Genomic DNA, 19,255 nt, shown 5'->3' with positions numbered 1-19,255 from the left:
GGACCGCCCTCAGAAGAGTACCTCTCAGACTCAGAAAGCAGGGGAGAGCCCAAAGAAAAGCCTAGAAGCCCACTGCTCATAGGAGGTACCACCTTTGTGAGCAAACCTCCCGGGGGGGCCAAGAGGCCCATTTAGCCTCCCACACCCTAGGGCTCTTGAGAGCAGGGTTGGTCCCAGCAAAGAGCCTAAGAAGGGCCTAAAGGAGAGGAAAGGCCAGAGGCGGCAAGGAGTGGGGGTAATCGGGACTAGGAATGACTGACACAAAGGTTTAGCCACAAGCACATTTATTATCCTCTGGAACACAAGGGCCTCCTTCATAGCAGCGGCACACAGAAAAGAATCAATCTCAGGAGGCAGCCACACTGCTTCCGGAAGCAGGCCCGTGGGGTGGTAGTGTCATGGGTGGCAGGAACAAGGCCTTTAGCTTGCCTGACAGGCTGGCAATCTCAGGATCTTGGGCTTCGTAAGACTTGACCAGGCGGGCAAACTTAAGGACACCTGCAAGAAGCAGCGAGTCATCTCACAATGCTGGAGACCAGTGTGTGGAAGCAGGCAAGGGGGCTCCTGAGAGTAGGAGATCTCCTTGTAGTCAGGCAAGCATCTGCAAAGGGGGACACGTGCCCATGTCCTGCAGGGCTTCAACGAACCCCTCCCGGGTTTTCACAACTGGATGCAGTATGGAAAAGTCCTAAAGCAGTTGGCACTGCCTTTACTACCAGCACTCCGGAGGCAGAGGTAGATGGAGAATCTCTGAGTTCGAGGCCTGCGTGGTCTACAGAACGAGTTCCAAGATAGCCAGGGCTTTGGGCTTAAGAGCCAGAACTTTTTTGTTGTTGTTTGTTTTTCAAGACAGGGTTTCTCTGTGTAGCCTGACTGTACCGGAACTCCTCACCCTACAGACCGAGGCTGGCTTCGAACTCAGAGATCTGCCTGCTTCTGCCTCCTAAATGTCGGGATGAAAGGCGCATGACAGCACTGCCTGGCTTCAAGAGCCAGAACATTTTAGGCTGGGCTTAAGTATAGTCCCTGAGCTGTGAGTGGCAATGTTTGCTGTGACTGCCGCCCTGCGGCGAGAAAGAAATCGACCCAGGAGCCATCATGCACCCCACCCCCGGTCCATTCCATCACCCTTCCCTGTGGGACCCACCTTCCCCGTCGCAGCTGAAGCCATAGGCTTTAATAACCTCCTGCTGGATCTGTGTGGCTACGGGCAGCACGAATTGCAGCATCTTGCCCATATCGTTGCACGCATTGTCTCTAGCCTCGTCCATACGCACGGCGTTCTCTGGGGCCGAGAACGCTTGGATCACCTCCGCCAAGACCACTGCAAGACCGAAGCATCCCAGAGAGGTCCGCGGAGGACGGCGGGCGAGCCCAGAGGAGGGGAGAGGCAGGGAATTAGTGGACCGAGGCCTGCGAGCAACCCGATAAGCTCGTCCTCCCAACCCTTCGCCCTAATGGGCAAGGGCCCCACTTAGAGAAGGAACGAATAGTACTGCGCCCTCCCCCCAGAAGACGGCCCACGCCCAGACTAGGCTCCTCACCCTTGGCCTGCTCTGCGCTCAGAGCCGCAGGCTGAGCCGAGGCGGACGCCATAGGACGCCACTCGGTGCTTGAGTAGTGTGAACACTGAGATCCGGAGGAGCCTGCAGCCAGCCGCCTCCCCCACGGCTGCGGACCAGTGGAGGCAGAAAGGAAGCTGTATTGCAGGAGGCGGAAGTCCCCGAGCGTGAACCTAGCACACGCGTACTTCCTAGGAAACTAGAGTGGGCCCAAAGCCCCCCAACCGACAGCTCGGCGGGGACAGTAACTACTTGCTGCTATTACAAACCAGTCAGATTGGGAGGGGTTTTCCAACCGAAGTCAGAAAACCTGCTAGACAAATTCTAAAAGAGCTGTAACACTTAGTGGAAGCTTTGCAGTAGCGAGCCAGGGAAGGACGTCAACTCCACTTTTGGTGAGGGTGAGATCAGGGTGCCATTTCCACACCCCTACACCAATATATGAATCATAAAGCATACTTTCTTATTCAGTTCGGTAAATAATCTTCTAAAAGACTTCTAAAGCCAGTCATTTCTTGAGTTTGTGACCACCTAATAGACGCTATGCAAATGACTCAATGCTGATTGGCTGAAAACAGCCAATCACAGCCCCTTCGTTGTTAAGAGGGGAAAAAAAAGAGCTTCGCAAGAATAAAAGCTAGGAGAGCAAACGCCGCCGTGAACTGGTCTTACGGTAGTGGTAAGCGAAATGGCTCGATGGCTTGTATTCTTGTCTTTACAAGTTTTTGTCACCCATCCTCTCCTCTCACACTACAAGGACTCTGGAACCTCAAGCCCTACCTGGCATGGTGCCACACTTCTGTGATACCAGCACAAAAACTGAGAGGAAGTTCAAGGCTAGCTTGGACTCCATGGCCCTGCTTGGCTCAACCTACTTGGCAATTCCTAACTTTCCTAATTCAAGCTACAGGGGACCCAACACCTTCTGGCCTCTTTTGAGGCCTTGCATTCCTAAGCAGAGACATGAACCCACACACCTAATTAGAAATAAATTTTTTAAAAATAAATCTTATTGGCCTCCTGGTTACATAATTTAACTGTTTCAAAATCATTTATAAACTATTGCCACGGAAAGGGAGTCAGATCTCTGAAATTCTGTCTCTGGAGCACTCTGGTGGCAGTGATGTACTCCCAAGGTCTGAGTAGGTCTTAGATTTGGTTATGCTTACTGTGAGCCTATTCTTGCTCTGAAAGGCCTCAAGGGCCTTAACTCCCCAATCCAAAGGTCTAGGATGGGCGCCCCATGAGTAATTCTGAGATTCCAAGACCAAGAAGAGCCTTGTCAGGCTAAAGAGTGGCTCAGTGGTTAAGAGCAGACTGCTCTTCCAGAGGTCCTGAGTTCAATTCCCAACAAACACACGGTGGCTCGCAACCATGTGGAATGGGATCCAATGCCCTCTTCTGGTGTGCTTCATGCAAGTGTAAAATAATGAATAAAAAATTTTAAAAAAGAACCTTGTCCAACTCATGTTTCCATAAGGAAACCCCATCCATCCCTCCACACTTGCCCTACAACCACCAGACCTCTCAGCCTACCCACCCCGTCACCCTACCCACCCCAACCGCCCCCTCCCAGATAAAAAACACAGCACAGACACATTCCTGGGGCACCGTGAGGATGTTTTTGTTGGGATGTTTTGGTCAGGATGTTTTAAAGAGCATCATATAGATATTTATATATATAAATTATTAATGTGGGACGGGCAAGGGGCACATATCGCCGAGGGGGTGCACACACAGGGATGGGGCAGGGGCAGCACACAATGCTACGCAAAACAGCCACATCTAACAGATGAAAAAAATCACACCAACGGGTTAGGGGAGGAGCAGTGGCCACCAAGGATTGGGCATACAGAAGAAAAGCAGGGGATGGGAGGAGGGACCTGGTCCAAGATACTGTGCACTTTCTGTCCCCACCCTTGCCACTTCCCTGGGCCCTGACCTTGTCTGTCCCTTCTTCCCTCCCTCCCTCTGCCCGGCTGCAGAAGCTCTGCAAGTGGGCAGCACCCTGTCCTCGGCTTGGGGGTAGGATGGGGTCAAAAGGTTGGGGGTGGTCCTCCAAGGTCTGGATGAAGGAGCAGTGGGTGCTGTCTGGATGGCAGGTTCTACAGCGGCTTGTCACTCTCCTTCTTCAGGTGACTAGGTAAGAAGCAAGGCAGAGATGAGACAGACAGGAGGCTTCCCCCTCCAAAGGGCCTGGCGTCCTCTTGGACCACACCCATAACCCACTTCCCTTGTGCTGGGGGTTGGGGGGGGGGCAGCCTGGAGTACCTGTAGTAGTCCTCCTGGGCAGGCAGCGGCACGCTGTGCAATGGGTGATGAGCGTGCAGCCACTGTTGCTGTTCCAGTGCCAAGCGCTGCAGCTCGGCTGACTGTGCGTGCATGGCCTGCAGCTGATGGGCGGCTGACATTGGCGCAGATAGGGAGGCCGGTAGGTCCCGGTAAGGGGCAGCTGTGAGAAGCCATAGCAGTAAGTGATTGCTGCGTGGGGACGGACGATCAGCCATTTTCCAGACAGAGGAAGCTAAGGCTAAAATGTAAAGTTACGCCACCTATCCTACCCACTGCCTGCCTGTGGTAGAACGGAATCAGCCCTAGCACTGGAGGCTCCTTTAGAAGAACCTCAGTTCTCTACTTCTACTGTAGCTGCTCACATCTCTCTCCAGACTCCACTTGGCCTGTTCCACCACCCAAGTTCCTCTGTTCTGGTCTTTCCTCACTTGAGCCTCTCCATCCCCACTTCCATCCTTACCAAAGAGCTGGTGACGAAGAACTTCGTTCTCGTGCAGAGGGTGAGGAAGAAGGGGATTAGGGAGGGTCCCCGCTGGGTAGGGGATCCGGGTAAGGTGAGACCCTGAGGCCAGGGGGTCAATGAGAGGGTGCACCGAGGCGGAGGCTGGAGGGCAGAGAAGAGGAAGGTGTCACCGGGAGGCAGGGTTGGGGACAACCATGCATTGGGGTGGAGGGATCTAGCCTGTGAAGAGACAGACACGAGGATCCAAAGCAGAACCAAGGTGAAACAGAGGGGCTGGACCCTCTGTGATGGCCAGAGCGGCTGGAGAAGAGACACGGAAGACTGAAGACAGGATACTACAGAGCGGATAAGCAAAGACTAGATGGCTCTGAAGAGATGGAGGACAGGGCTAGGGAACGATTCTTGTTTTTTAAGTTTAAGAAATGTAACAGGGAGAACTATTAGGAGCTGGTGCAAGTATGAGCACAGTGAGATAGATAAAAACGCCAAAAGCCTGTATACTGTATACTGTTCTGTATACTTACTTAAACAAATAAATAAACGCTCTAGCAAGGGGTGAGAAGAATCAAGGAATTCAAAGTGAACGGCTGAGCCAGCCAGGCAGTGTTCTGGGCTATAAGCTACAGTAAGACAGGGGTAACCTCATTATTGCCTATGGCAGAGTTACAGAGACTTCCCTAAATGGTTCTGAATCTACGGATGGGCAGAAACACAGAAGATGCAAGGAAGGGAGATGCCGGCAACAAACAGGATTTGTATACAGAGAAACAGGAGCACAGGTATGTGAAGGGGATGGAAGGGTATAAGGTAAGAGGAAGGTGATTCTTCAAAAGGCCATATTGGTCTGCTATCGCCGATATAAGGCTAGGGTATGCGTAGGGCATGAGACAGTGTGAGGGGAAGCCAAGGAAACAAAGATCAGAAGAGTAATCTCAGAAGAGGGGAATTCTGGCCGGAGGAAGGGAAGAACGTTACGGTATGGGGGGAGCCACACTGCGAAGCAGGAAACAGGGTCTTACCCGCATGGATGGCATCCTGCTGGTGCAGGTGTAGGTGAGAGTGGATGTGGGAGTGCTGGTGATGATGGGGAGTCACGTTGAGCATCTGCAGCCGGGCTAGTGGGTCATTGCCCAGGGCTGCCACCCTTTCTGCATGCTGCCTTTCAGCTGCCAACCGCTCAGCATAAGACATGTCAGGACGCAGGGCTGGCCCAGCTGCCAGCGCTAGCCGTTCTCGTTCCAGGGGCCCCAGGCTCGGATGAAAAGGGAAAGGATGCAGGCCAGGTGGCCCAGGTTGTAGAGCCAGGCCCCCGTGTCGGGGGAAGGGATCCAGGCCTGGCCCGGGGACCCCATGTAGGGGTTCCAGCTCACTAGGTTTCACCTCAAAGCCAGGCTTGAGCCGGTCACGGAGGTCACGTTCACGGGCTTCCCGCTCCCGTTCTCGGGCAGCTGGGTCGCTACTGTACAGGGCTGGGACATTGTAACCCAGAAGCCCCGGGTCCACTGCCCCCAAGGGCACATAGAATGGGTGGTTGCGATTGCCAGGAGACATGACATGAGGTCGGGCGTATTCACTGAGAGTGCGCAGGGCTGGAGTATCAGGACCCAGGTAAGGGGGCACGGTAGCCACAGCGCTGCCAGGTTCAAAGGGAGGCCGATGGGGCACTGGACCCAGGGACGGGCACTCCACTGGAGCACGGCCCTCCTGGGCCAATTTCTGCAGAATATAGATAGAAGTGGAATCAAAATAACAGACACGGACAAGCTATTCACCCCAGGTTGCCCATCTGTCCCAGCGGTCCAAAGTCAAAATGCTTCATCCCACCCACCCTCCCACTGTCTGGAAACCTGAGCTTTCTGGGCTGCAGCAGCTCCTCCCCTCCGCCAGGTGGCGTAGCGACCAGCGGCGCAACCCCGGGACCCGGAGAGGCGCGGCGCACCTTGTGACGCACTCACCACACTGCGCTCCAGCTCGCGCTCTTTCTCGCGCTCGCGCTCCTTCTCACGTTCCCGCTCGCGCTCGCGCTCTTTTTCTTCGCGCGCGCGCTGCTCGGCCTCGCGCCGCACTTTCTCCACCAGGTCCGCGCGCTTCTTGGCCAGCTTGGATCCCTCCAGCGGCACAAAGTACAGGTCGCTGCGCGCGCACGAGTTGAAGCCACGGTCCAGGTGCTTATTGAACCTGCCGGGCGCAGACCTGTGAGCCTCAAAAGCAGTCCCCACCGGCTTCTGTCTCTAAATCCAGAACCACGCTGGACGTGAACTCAAAGCCCCTTCGTCTACAGCGTCCAGACCCAACCCCACTCAACCCCACCCTAGGCTGCTCACCTGGCCGACTGGCTGGCATGGCTAGGCACGTCCACCACCTTAGGAGGGGGCGAGGGGCTGCGAGCCGGAGGCACCGGACTCTCGGGGGTTTCATACTCTTCAGCTGGCTCCTGTTTGATCTGCGTGGCAGTCAGCGGCGGCCCTGTAGTCGAGGCCGCGGGTGGTGGAGGCAGAGATGACAAACTTGAAGGCCCCGCGGGTGGTAGGGGCCCCGGCCCCACGGTGGGTGAACCTGGCTTGAAGGTCCCTGGGCCTGCTGGCGGAGAGGTGCCTCGATAGCCAGGTGGGGTCCCTGTTCTGAAGGACGGTGGTGACCCTGGCTTGTATCCAGGCGGGGTGGCTGTCTTGTAGGACCCTGGGGATGGGGCTCTCTTGCTGTACTGAGGGGGGCCAGGTGGTGAGGCTGTCTTATAACCTGCTGGCGAGGAAGCCACGGAGGCGATGACAGTGGAAAGAGTAGCTGAGGAGGTGGTGACTGGAGGAACTGGTGGGAAGGGGTAGGATGCCCCTTGGGGGCCCTGGGATGAAGAAGGGTGTGAGCATGAATAGGCGGCTTGAGACGAAGACCCGGAAGAGTTGGAAGAAGAAGAAACCGGGGGACCATTGGGACCTGCTTGGCTATAGGACACCTGGCCATGAGACGGAGGCAGGTGTGCTGGCCCTGGTGGGTAGGGCCTCAAAGACCCCAGGGAGGGTGACATGTTGTAAGGGTGTGCATGGTGGGAGTTACTGCTCTCTAGGGGGGTGAGGATATGCCCCAGGTGGAGGGGGCCCAGAGTTTCCATGATGATGTTGTTGCGGCTGTGGCTGTGGCTGTGGCTGCTGCTGCTGCTGTTGCTGGTGATGGTGATGTGCAGGGGCTGGCGGGTGGGCTGTGGATTGACCCCCGGTAGGAGGGAAAGGGCCCGGATGAGTGTTGTTGTTGGCCAAGAGGCGGCCATAAGGAGGAGGAGGAGGTGGGCCCTGGCTCCACACAGCCTGGGATGGGAGAGAAGGCTGGGTGTACTTGGGTGGCTGATTAGAGACAGACATACTTGTTGGTGGGGGGAAGGAGTGAGGGTAACTGGGCAGGGTCTGGGAAGCTGGGTATTGGGAGGCGGCGGAGGAACTAGAAGACGCTGCAACAGAGCTACTGGAGCAGGATGAATACGGGTACCGCATTGGGGGCCCAGGAGCGGAGGAAGAAGCCGGGGGTAAAGGGTGGGGAGAGGGGGCCAGGGTTGGGCCCTTCTCTGGGCCAGGAGGAAGTCCACTCATACCCTGCCCCATGGCATGGGGAGAGGGCAGATGCCCAGGGATTGGCTGAGCCCCCATGCCAGGAGGAGAGGCTGAGGCATTGTTGAGGGGTCTCAGGGCAGGTGGAGGAGGCAGGTTTGGTGTCACGTGGGGGAAAGTAGCTGGTGGTGGAGCAGAAGGTAAGTTCCCAGCACCCACTGGAGTATTGGGGGGCTTTGCTGGAGGAGCGCCACTGGTCCCAGAGCTTGATATTGGAATTGGGGTAGTGGGTGGGGGGTGCTGCTTGCCCCCACTAGGGGGACCCACTGAGGAGGCGGCTGCTCCCCCTTTGGGACCCATGGGGGGTCCAGATAAAACACCTCCACCAGCACTCCCAGGGTAGAGCTGTGGGTGTGGGGGAGGAGCTCCAGGAGGTGGGCCCTGGAATAACCGAGATGTGGGGGGCTCCATTGGAGCATGATATCCAGTAGGCGGCACAGAAGGGTGCGGTTCAAAGCCAGACTCTGACTGTCGGGGAATGCTGTCTGGTGGTGGAGGGGAAGGAGGAAAGAGTGGAGGTGGGTGGTAGGGGCGGGCCGGGCCCTGGGACAGGCCAGAGGATGAATCCGAGTCATTTTCCACACTGCCAGGGCTGTAGATGCTGGGGGATGTGCTTCGGTTGTCCTGGTCTATATCTCTAGGGTCACTGCTGCCGTCATCGTTGATGCTGCGGCCATCTAAGCTGTCCAGGTCCGAGGGAGACTGTGGGCGCGGAAGCTCCTGCAGTGGGGGGAAGGGCTACATTCCCTCTCTTCCTCTACCACCTTCCCAGTCACTCCTTCCCTCAGTACTGCTGCGCTAGTGACAGGCAGGCTCCTCAAGGCCTTCGGTCATCTAGCACCTCCCTCCCTCTCCCACATCTCAGCTGCTCCCTAATAGGCAGTGTGCTTCCCGCCTTGTCAATCACTGGACCGTCAGGTGTCCATCTCCAACACTGTCCCGTCACAGCTGACTGCAGACAGCTGCCACCTCACGTGTGCCTCTCCTCTCATCTCAGGTATTGTTTGGCTATCCCCAAATGCGGCTTAGTTTCTCTCTCTCTCACTCTCACTCTCTCTCTCTCTTTCTCTCAAGATTTTATTTACTTATTTTTATTTTATGTGCTTTGGTGTTTTGCCTGCATGTATGACTGTATGAGGGTGTTGGTTGGATTCCCCTGGAACTGGAGCTATAGACAGTTGTGAGTTGCGGGTGTTGGGAATTGAACCCAGGTCCTCTGAAGAACAGAGTGCTCAACTGAAGAGCCATCTCTCCAGGTGTCCCCTCATCCCCCTTTGTTAAAGACTTTAAGATAACCTAGGCTAATATCCAACTTAACCGTGTAGCACAAGATAACCATGAATTTTCTGGGGGTGGGGCTGGTTTCTTTGAGATAAGGTATCTCTGTGTGGCTCTGGCTGTCCTGGTAAACTTACTCTGAAAGGCCAGGCTGGTCTCGAATGAACTCAAGAGATTTGTCTGCCTTTGCTTCCCTGGTGCTAGGACTAAAGGCTTGCACTACCACTGCCTGCCTGACCTTGAATTTTTATTTTCCTAAGTCCATCTTCCGAATGCTAGGATGAGAGATGTGCACTGCCAAGCCCAGCTTTAGATGTTAAGTGCTGGGACTCAGCACTATGTACTAAGCAAAGCACTCCACAAAGTGAGCTACCCAGTCTCTGCATTCCCCTTAAAGCTTTTGTTCCTCCCATAAAGGAGGCTACGATGCCCCACCCACCCTTCCAACGCCCTTTGGCCCAGCCTTATCAAGGCGTACTGTTCTCACAGAAGTTTCACAAGCTCTCTATTATACACAGGACCACTCAAATAAGCACCAAGACAGGGTTTTAGATCTAAGCAGAGAGCAGAGCAGGAATGGTGCACGAGAGAAGTTTGCAGAGAGAACCGTCAGAACACAGGCCACAATGGCTGCAAGGTCTCTCACCTCGGTCTTGGTCTTTTTGGGCGCACTGGTCTCTTCGCTCTCACTCTCTGAGATCTCCTCGCTCCGGCCCTGCTTGTTGGCCTTTGGGGTAGAGGTCTCCTCTACTCGGGCCTTCTGTTATGGAGAAGAGAACATTCCTTCTATCTCAAGCCTCTGCCATACCTGAAGCCCCCCAAACACCCCTCAGCTGTAGTGCCATGCATCCTGTGGAGACCGGAGGACAGAGTACCTTGGCTGTCTGCCTGGACTTCTCGGCTTTGCCATCACTGCTGGACGTGCTGACCCCTCCAGGGGAGGCCCGGCCCCTCGATCTCAGCTCTTCCCGGGGCCCGGGGGCCTCTTTCTTCCGTCCACTCCTCATTGACATCTGAGAGCAGGATAGACGCAGGTAATGTCTTCTATGGCACCCACCTTTAGGCTCTATGCTGCTGCTGTTCTCTGCTTCGAGCCCTTCTCCCTAGCTTCCCCGCCCCTGCCCTTGATCTGCCATCCTGCTTACGGTTGTTTTTACTCACCGAGTCTTTATTCTGTCGTGTCTTCATTCTTCAAGCTGTGGAGCCCCCATTCTCCTCTGCCTGGGCAGCTGAATACAGAAACTTGTGTGCCGCACCCCAAGCTCCCCACAGCTGTGACCGGGGAAGCAGTTGTAGGCACGTGGTACTTGCCGGGTGTTCTCAGGGAATCTGTTAGGAAAAGGCATCAGCTTCTTCATACTGTCGCCAAAACAGAAGGGGCCTGAGGAAGTGACATTGAGTCCTCAGGCAGACACAAGAGGCTACCTCAGCCAAGGGAAGGAGATTCTTACAATATGATCCCCTTCATCTCTAGGGAACGCAGAATGCCCAGAGGTACCTATGAGCTTCAACCTCACTAACTAACACACAGCTGGATTTTACCCTTCTCGAGCCCTGGAGAGTATCTGTGGCCTGGTGTGGTGGTCAATGCCCAGACTGCCAACTCAGAAGACTGCTGTGGGCATCACACACTCAAGGCCAGCCTAAACTAAACAGCAAGCTCCCATCTAGAAAGCAAAACATTTGTCTACGCATGAGTACAAATTTCAAAGAAGCACAAAGAATTGAGGCTGAAGTATTAGTTTGCCGAGTATCTCCTTGTGTCAAGCACTTTACATAGTGATTTCAGCAACATCTCCAACATACTCTAAAGTGGGCCTAAGTAATGGACCTGAGGCTCGAAACTGTGACAGTGACCTGCCCTGCCTTCCACAGGGAAGAACAATGATCCCCGCAACGAAGCCAGAACCAAGCCCTCGGCAAATCTGACTTCAAAGGCCACACTCGCTTTTCTGAAACTCTCCTCAGAAGTAGGAGAGAATTCTAAGAAGACCTAGATCAGTCACACAGATAAGAATCTCTTTTTTCACACCAGATGATGCAGAAGAACACCCCATCTATGATCCCCAGCTGCAGCCTCACCAACACCAACCCCAAATCTGGGCGTCTTCAAAACTGCAGAACCTTTTAGACAGCCTTAAGATGTATTGTCTGGTAGGTGGTCTTTTCCACTTCCAGGGTTTCTGTTGCATTTAGCCAACCTGGACTGACAAAATTTGGGAGGAAAAATTCCAGAAAGTTCCAAACAAAGTTTGAATCTGCTACATGGTCACCACCCTGCTCCATCTATAAGAATGAATGATGTGTGGGCATAAGCTGCCACAGTGCCCCACCTTCTCACAAGCCCTAGGTCCCCCTCCAGTGTCTGCCGTTCAACCACTGTTTACCTTCTGTGTACGACATGTCTACAATGTTTGTAACCCCAGCCTTGAATACGTCAACTCTATCAGACATTCACATGAAATCTACATACATTGCTATACATGATCTACAGCTGATTTAAAGAACACGGAAGTGTGTGCAGGTATGTGTAGATGCAGGGACTTGAGTATGTGTTCATTTTGGTATGTGTGTAGTGTATTAAAACAAATCCCCCAGATAGCAAGGGATGATTATAGGTATTTCCTGTGCTTAAAAGATATGTCAAAGCACTCACATTCTCCAGATTCAAAATAAGCTGACTGACTGAAGGGAGAGGTATGCAGATGCTATGATATATGCGTGGAGGTCAGAGGTCAACTTGTAAGAGTCACGTCCCCTCCCACCATGTGGGATCCAGGGATCAAACTCCAGTTGTCAGGCTTTATGGCAACTGCCTTTACCCATGACCCATCTCACCAACCCAACTCAACTATTTTCAGACAGGGTTTCTCTGTATGAGACTGCCCTTGAACTCGGACATCCACCTGTCTCTGCCTCCCCAGTGCTAGGATTAAAGGTGTGCACCACCTCGGCTTGGCCCAACTCAAAATATTTTAAAGCTACAAAAAGACAATATACCGGTAAACATACAGTGTGGACTCACAGACTTTAACCCCATCCTCTCACTTGGCACCGACACCTTACCTATCGTATCTAGCAGTAAAAACATGGCTACCATCATCTATCTGTGTCTCCAGGGTCAGCCATTCTCATCTGGACTTCGACGACTGCTCCTCCAGCCTTCACTCCCTGAGTGCTGGGATTATAGGCTTACTTGGTGCTGCGCACTGAAACCATGCCAGGCCAGCACACTCAACTGTAGCTCCGGCCCCGTTTTTGAATTTAATTTTCTAGGTATGAATGCTTGCCTGAATGCATGTGTGCCGGGTGTGTGCCTAGTTCCCGTGGGGGTCAGAAGAGGACAGTGGACTCGTTGGAACTTGAGTTAGGATGTGTGAGCTATCTATCATGTGGGTGCTGGGAACTGAACCTGGGTCCTCTGCATGAACAACAAGTGCTGTGAACCACTGAGCCATCTCTCCGGTCCCCTTTTCACCCCTCTCCTTCTCTTTACCTCCTCTGAGAGACAGGGTCTTACTATATAGACTAGACTGGGCTTGAACTCAACAGATATCTGCTTGCTTCTGCCTCCTGAGAGCTGGGATTAAAAGCATGTGCCACCAAGCCCCAGCCTGTAAGATAGTTTAAGAGCAAGAAATGCAATTGTCATAGTTTTCTTTTTTATACTTTCTACTGATGTCATCATGTGTACACACAGGAGGTCTGGTTCTTGTTTGAGACACTCTGCACCTTGTGCTGGCTACAAACTCAGGATCTCCTATCTCAGCTTCCCAGGAGCAGGTGACCCAGTCCAGTGTACTACTGTCAATGACCTTTAAACCAAGCGAATGTAGGTAGACTTTTTTTTTTCATTTGTTTTGGTTTTTTGGTTTTTTTTTTTTTTTTTGGAGTTGAGGACCGAACCCAGGGCCTTGCGCTTGCTAGGCAAGCGCTCTACCCCTGAGCTAAATCCCCAACCCCCTAGGTAGACTTTTTTAGTTGTTTTTGTTTGGGGGTTTTTGAGGCAGGTTCTCAAGTGTTGAAATTACTGGCGTACCCTGGTGAAAACACTCAGTTTACCTACTTGTTCTGAGTTGGGAGGTACAGGTAAATGACATTTTTACATGTAGTTTCTCTAAGGAATACAATGTAATTACTCTTTGCCCAACACCACCAAACAATATTGATGCAGGCAATGAGGGAGGAGTGAGTCTAATCTTACAAGGAAACTTAAATACTTATCCTTTTTTTTTTTTTTTCCTTTTTTTTTCTTTTTCCAGGGCTGAGGACCGAACCCAGGACCTTGCGCTTCCTAGGAAAGCGCTCTACCACTGAGCCAAATCCCCAACCCCTTAAATACTTATCCTTAAGGGGCACAAAATGGATGGGACAGTCCAAACTTGCAACTGATGCTTGGCCCAGTAAACCAGTGTACTTCAACTATAGCTATAACCACACTTTCTAGTTAGCTTGTGGATTGGTTTTAGCACAGTATGCACGACACACTTCTGTAATCCAGCACTGGAGAGGTGAAGGCAGGACCCCTGGTGAACAGCAAGTTCATGTTCAGTCTAAGTTTCATGAAATCCTCTCAAAACACAGAACTACAGATGGAAAAACAGGAGGAGGGAGAGGCAGCAAATGTCCAAAGAACAGCACCGAACAAAGAGGATACCGGTGACAAGGGTAACAGACATGACCACCTGTGGCTGGCTTCCTGATCAGGCCCCGAGAGTAGGGTGCCCGTCTCCTCCCATCCCAGAACCTGCTCACCAAGCCAGTTTGGATCCTAAGAGACCCAAAAGGTCAAAAAATACAACAAAGTTCCTTGGAGAACAGGGCAGTCACTGAGCCTTTCTTACCTTTTTTAATCAGCTGAAATCTGATAGAAAAAGTGTTCAGTCGGGGGAAGTTCCTGGGATAAAGATGGGCAGAGGAAGGGATGGAACTGAGGCTGGGGCCAGAGCATAGGTTAAGTCTGAACACAGGTACCGTGGGGCTGTAAAACTAACTGGCCAGGTGGCGTCCATCTTACCTAAAGGCTGCCTTTAACATTTAGAAGCATCTACCGAGGACAGCTGCACACATTTTCCTCATTCCCTCCTCACAAAAGGAAAACAAGGAAGGCCAAAACCAGGAAGGCAGGGAAATGAGAAATCAGAAAAGAGTTCATGAGTAGGCAGAGAAACAGGTGTGGATCAGAGACCCGGGACGAGAGTTCCAGAAGCCCTGGGTTACATCCCCAGCACCTTATAAAACAGGGTGTGGTTCTCGCCTGCAATCTCAGGACTGCAGAGGTAGGGGCAAGTTCAAGGTCATTTCCTTAGGCAGTGAGTTCAAGGCCCGTTCTGGATATAAGTCCATCTCAAAACCAAACAAAAACCAGAGATCGCTACTGAAATGAATGACCTGAGTTGGACCATGGGGCCCACATGGCGGAAGAAGAAAACAAACTGGAGTTACCCTCTGACCTCCGCATGTGCACCACAGCACACACACAAATAAATAAATACAATTAAATTAAAAAAAAAAAAAAGTAAGGAACAAGTCTGCAAATATGACAGGAATGTCAGAAAGTGACCACATCACAGATTCCCTGGGAAGAGCATACAGGGTTTGTTTCAGGGTCACCGACCACCCCCTCATCATTCTAGATTTGCCAGATTAACAGTCAGAGGAAAATGACCAAGACATCCACGAAGCACAGACCAGCAGATAACAATGTAGCTCCCTAAGTCCTGTTAGAACCCAGGTCTGTTGAAGGAGCCAGGGGTCATTTCATCATACAATGAAGGTGAAGCTCAAAGAGAGAGAAGTGACTTGCCCAAGGTTATAGAGGTACATGGAGAAGTACACCTTGGTCTCCAGAGCATCCGGCTCTGCTCTAGGCTGTTTCACAGCCCTCCCCTGGGCCACCCTCACCCAGACAGGTATGAAGAACCATTCCATTTCTGTAAGTCCAGAATAAAGGCCAAAGGGCATTTGAATGAAAGGGTCACCCTGAGAAATGACAGAAGAGAGATCCAAAGAGGAATTCAAGAAAATAAAACAGTTCAAAGAGTCAACTGTTTATAAGACAGTAAGAGTGGTAGAGACCGACAGAAATTGCCCACGGAGATATAACTTGTTTTTATTTTGTTTTTGGTTCTGGAGCTCAAATCCGGGGCCTATGTATGCATACTAAGAAATAACACTCCTACTGAGCTACACCCCCCAGCCCAAGACCACATAGTCTGAACAACAATATTTTCATCTTCCCACCATACCCAGGTAGAGACTTGCAAGAATGACCTACAAGCAACAGGGTTACTTGTTCCAAAAGACTTCTGGAGGAGAAGGGGTGCACCTCCTCAGGAGACCCCTACTTGGGGCAACACCAGAAATACCTACCAGAGATCTACCACCCACCAAGGACAAAGCTATAGGCTGACTGAGGCCCAATCTACATACTGAATCCCCACCTATTGGACTCCCCACTGGCTCACTGCCATGACAACTAAATGGATAAAAAAAAAAGGGCCCCCCAAGAGACCATCCCAGGGGTCCATCTGGCTGCCACTATTACCACCTTAGTTGCCAAAGCAACTCCGACCTTCTCACGGTACCCTCAGGGAAGGGAGCTTTTGAGTAACCCGCCCCAGGCACAAAGGGAGATCTTTGAGATCAAAGCAGTAAGGAAGACCTCCTAGATAGAGCCCAGCTACCGGGCATCCAACGCTTGGGGTGAGGGCGGAGGTCACAATTCCTTGGAATGCCTATATGATTGCCCAATCCTCTCTTCTTTCCCATCCTCCCAACCTTTCTAATTCCTCCTTCAGAATTGCTGCCTTTCTTATTAGTGTTAGGAGGACTCACACTACTAAGCCTCAGTGGCCCCCCTTCACGAAGTAACTAGGTCTGGGATTAGCAAAACAGGGTCAGAGGTGACCGGGAGTGGGGGAAAAGAAAACTGAGTCACAAAAGATACGGCCTTCCCATTTCCACCCCCAGAAAACGTCCGTCTTCTCAAAGATGGGCCTCTCCTGGTTCATCTCCATTCCCCCCCAGGTTCAATCCCCCCTCTCGGCTACCACAATTCTCCTTTTACCACCTACCACACCCCTTTCCCTGTTCCCACTTCCCTGTTCCTAAAACCCGCAACCCTGGGTTCTGGAACACGGGTTCTGGGCCTGTGGGGCTACTGGAGCCTGCACGCCCCACCTCGCTGCCATCTCTCCGATCTGTCCTGCCTTCTCCGCGAACCACCCGCACAGCATCCCCCGGTTTACCTCCGCCAAGTCTCCACCTCGGCGTTCCTCCCCTTTAGGCTCTGGTCCTGGCGACGCTCTGCCCCGTCAGCCCTCCTACCAAGACCCCCCCCCCCCCACCTCCCGAGCTCGCGACTCCCGGGCCCGCGTCCCTCCTCCGGGCGGCCCCACCCCCTGAGTCCCCAGCCTCGGGCCCGGTCGTGCCCGCAATAAGGGAACGCGACCGGGAAAATAACAAATGGAGGCGGCGGCGGGAGGGGGGACCGGGAGGGTGGGGGCGGGGAGCCGCGAGCCGGAACGGGGCGGCCCGGGCCGGCGGCGGCGGACCTTACCTGCGAGCGGCTCGGGACGGCTGGCTGGCAGCGAGTGCAGTCGAGCTCCGGCGCCTCCCGGGGACCGCGGCGACCACTCCCCGCCCCTCCTTGTTGCGCGGCTTCAGTCGCTGCCGCGGCGGCGGCGGCGACGGCCCCGGCCCCCCCGGAGGGCGGCCCCCATGCCCGGCTCCCCGCGCAGCCCCGATCGGCTTCTCGCGCTCCTCGCCCGCCCTCCCGCCCGGAACGCGCCGCCCGCCCCGCCGCGCCGCCCGCCTCCGCCCGCACTCGCGGCCCGGGCGAGGCCCGCGACCCCCGACCCTCCCGCCGCTCGTGCTGCGCGCCCCTAGCCCGCCCCGAGTCCTGCCACCCCAAAACACGTCCTGGCCCGAGGCCCCGGCCGGCGCGGGGCTGCGGGCGGACGGACGGGCTGGGCGGCGCGTCCGGCGACTCGCACAGGAAAGCGGACGGCGGAGGGAGGGCGCTCGGGAGAGGGGGATGGGAGCAGGGAGGAAGAGGGAGAAGGAGGGAGCGCGGAGGAACGGAGGAGAGAGAGGGGCCCGGAGGAGACGCGAGGGAGGGAGCGCGCGGCAGTCGGGGGGCGGAGGATCGGGGAAGGGGAGGCGCCGGGCGAGTTGGCCGAAGCCGGCCGGGGCGCGGAGAGAGAGGGCCTCGCGGCGCAGAGCGTGGGGAGCTCGCGGGCCCCGCGCGGGAGAGGGCTGGGTGGGAGGGGCTGTGGACTGCGAAGGCAGACCTGGGGAGGCTGGAGAAGTTTGGGGACAAGAGGAGCGGTGGCAGGGGTGAAGTAGGTGGACTTTGGGGGAATACTGAAGTAGAGATTTGGATAATGGGGCTGTATTGGAAAGATGGAGAGGAAGGGCAGGAGGCTGAGGCTGGAGGGGTTTAAGAGCTATTTCGGAGAGACTACGATGGAAGTTTGTGGACCTGGGCGGGAATGGATGAAGAAGACACCCTAAGAGAATGGCGTTTCTGGAAGAGATAAGAGTTTAAGGCGGCGTTTGGTGTTGAAAAGAATGCAAACCACAAGAATTTGGGAATGATGAAGGGAGGCTGGAGGGAAGTCCAGAGATACTTCTGTGGGAGAGAAGGAAGGCATGAGAGGTCTCAGAAGTGGGGGTGGGGGAGAGCGGCGGCGGGGGAGGTGGGTGGTGGGTGGGACATATGCCCGTTCTAGGGTTTGGGATGGGTTGATAAAACCTGAAGGTGGGGACTTCCAATCCAACTAAGAACTATTTCCTTTAGCAAATACAGTGGAGGAGAATGAATTAGGCCTGGAAGGAAACACAAGATAAATAGGGTCTGTGTGGGATCGTGGTGGGACAGTCAGTGATAGGAAAAGAGAAGAGCTAGAGACCGGGAACACTAGAGGAGTCCAGGAGGGTCCGGGCCCTAGTTTGGAAGAGGTAACTGAGGGGTGGCATCTCACATCTTGGCCCTTCCTTCCCTGGAGTGTCCTTTACCTTCGCAAGTCTGAAGTCATTACTTAGCATCTTTGGTCCTGGTCACAGGGTTCCCTATAACAATTGTTGGAATATGGAGGCAGTCCCCAGCATAGCCTACAGCATGCTCCTCCCAACTCCTCTCCAGTCAGCCTGCCTGCCATGCCCAGTCTACAGCCATGAAGTCAGCACCCCCAGCGCCCCACCAGTGCCTTCTTCTGGGTTCCTTGTCTGGCCCCACACCAGCAGCAACATCTCTCAGGACAAAGGACACTAGAGACAGGGTGATTTTTGGCAGCTGAAATTGGGAAGGCTAGAGAAAGGGAGGGAGGCAGGCTGGGAAACAGGAAGAACTGGAGCTGGAGTCTGGATTGGGAGCCCTTAGTACTTCACCAGATTTGGAGTTGGGCTACGGTACTTGTGGGGGCTAGCCTAGCTGTGAGACTGAGTGGGTAGAGTTGGGGGCACTGAATGGGCAGGCAGCCTTTGGGGAAGGGAGGAGATTTGCTAGCCTTGTAGCCACCGAGTAGGTCTTATCCCACCATTCCTTAGGCCAGATTCGGCCAAGCTCTTAAACTTACCCAAAAGCTCTACACAGATTCCAGAGCACTGGGGAAACCGAGCAAACAGGCTTGCTCCCTCTAGTTACGGGTGTCCCATCGCCCCGCTCTGAAGCCCCTTGCTTCTACAGGGACTCACTTTAACCCCATACCCGTTTGCTTGTCCCCTTCCAGGGCCTCCCAGAAACCAGGCCCCGGACCAGGTCCTCCCCTGTGTACCCTAGCATCTTTTCCTCCGTGCTCGTGTACACCCAGCTCCTTTCCTCCACCAGCTGAGTTTGCTCTGAGACTCCTCTCCCCTCCCCATTGCATTTCCCCTCTCTCCTTTCGTTTCCCACTGGGCCTGACCCAGGACCTTTCCAAATCCTTTCTAGACTGAGCTTCTACCCTTGTTTAACAGCTAAGGCAAGAGCCAAGATGGTAACCTATCTAAGCCTGAAAGAGAAATTTAGGCTTAGGTAAGGACAGAATGAAACTAGAGAAAGGAGCCACAACAGCTTC

At 54.0% G+C, this 19,255-nt stretch overlaps 2 protein-coding genes and 1 non-coding gene across 4 annotated transcripts; all 3 read right to left on the bottom strand.

The window, feature by feature from the left end:
* Positions 1-267: 267 nt before the first annotated feature.
* On the bottom strand, positions 268-1,890 carry C6H12orf57 (chromosome 6 C12orf57 homolog). 2 transcript variants are annotated; one of them, XM_032905705.1, is made up of 3 exons: positions 1,545-1,890; positions 1,148-1,324; positions 268-498 (listed from the first exon to the last, which is right to left on the bottom strand). In XM_032905705.1, exons 1-3 carry the CDS (start codon positions 1,594-1,596, stop codon positions 347-349), a joined length of 381 nt encoding a protein of 126 aa, XP_032761596.1. In that variant the 5' UTR covers positions 1,597-1,890; the 3' UTR covers positions 268-346. The 2 variants fall into 2 exon arrangements, with proteins under 2 accessions (XP_032761596.1, XP_032761597.1); XM_032905706.1 differs by lacking the exon at positions 268-498 and adding an exon at positions 505-601.
* On the bottom strand, positions 1,845-1,906 carry LOC116904656. Its single transcript, XR_004388356.1, has one exon. It is a non-coding gene; the product is annotated as a U7 small nuclear RNA (small nuclear RNA).
* A 1,255-nt stretch (positions 1,907-3,161) lies between these two features.
* On the bottom strand, positions 3,162-17,281 carry Atn1 (atrophin 1). The gene is given in 11 exon segments (XM_032905704.1): positions 3,162-3,701; positions 3,834-4,014; positions 4,315-4,458; positions 5,337-6,033; positions 6,273-6,495; positions 6,642-7,384; positions 7,386-8,636; positions 9,841-9,954; positions 10,070-10,207; positions 10,356-10,523; positions 16,756-17,281. Coding segments are annotated over 10 exon segments (3,552 nt in total). The 5' UTR covers positions 10,383-10,523; positions 16,756-17,281; the 3' UTR covers positions 3,162-3,667.
* Between the last annotated feature and the right edge of the window lie 1,974 nt (positions 17,282-19,255).

Source organism: Rattus rattus, chromosome 6 (assembly GCF_011064425.1).
Source record: "Rattus rattus isolate New Zealand chromosome 6, Rrattus_CSIRO_v1, whole genome shotgun sequence".
Classification (NCBI taxonomy): domain Eukaryota; kingdom Metazoa; phylum Chordata; class Mammalia; order Rodentia; family Muridae; genus Rattus; species Rattus rattus.
The sequence above is the reverse complement of the archived record's forward strand: the minus strand, read 5'-3'. Positions and strand labels throughout refer to the sequence as shown.

Bases quoted from the DNA above. Each gene is read 5' to 3' on its own strand.
- C6H12orf57 (XM_032905705.1), bottom strand. From the start codon at position 1,596: ATGGCGTCCGCCTCGGCTCAGCCTGCGGCTCTGAGCGCAGAGCAGGCC. The intron at 1,325-1,544 runs GTGAGGAGCCTA...TCGGTCTTGCAG, and splicing joins GAGCGCAGAGCAGGCCAAGG to TGGTCTTGGCGGAGGTGATC. The intron at 499-1,147 runs GTGGGTCCCACA...TGCTTCTTGCAG, and splicing joins CTTCAGCTGCGACGGGGAAG to GTGTCCTTAAGTTTGCCCGC.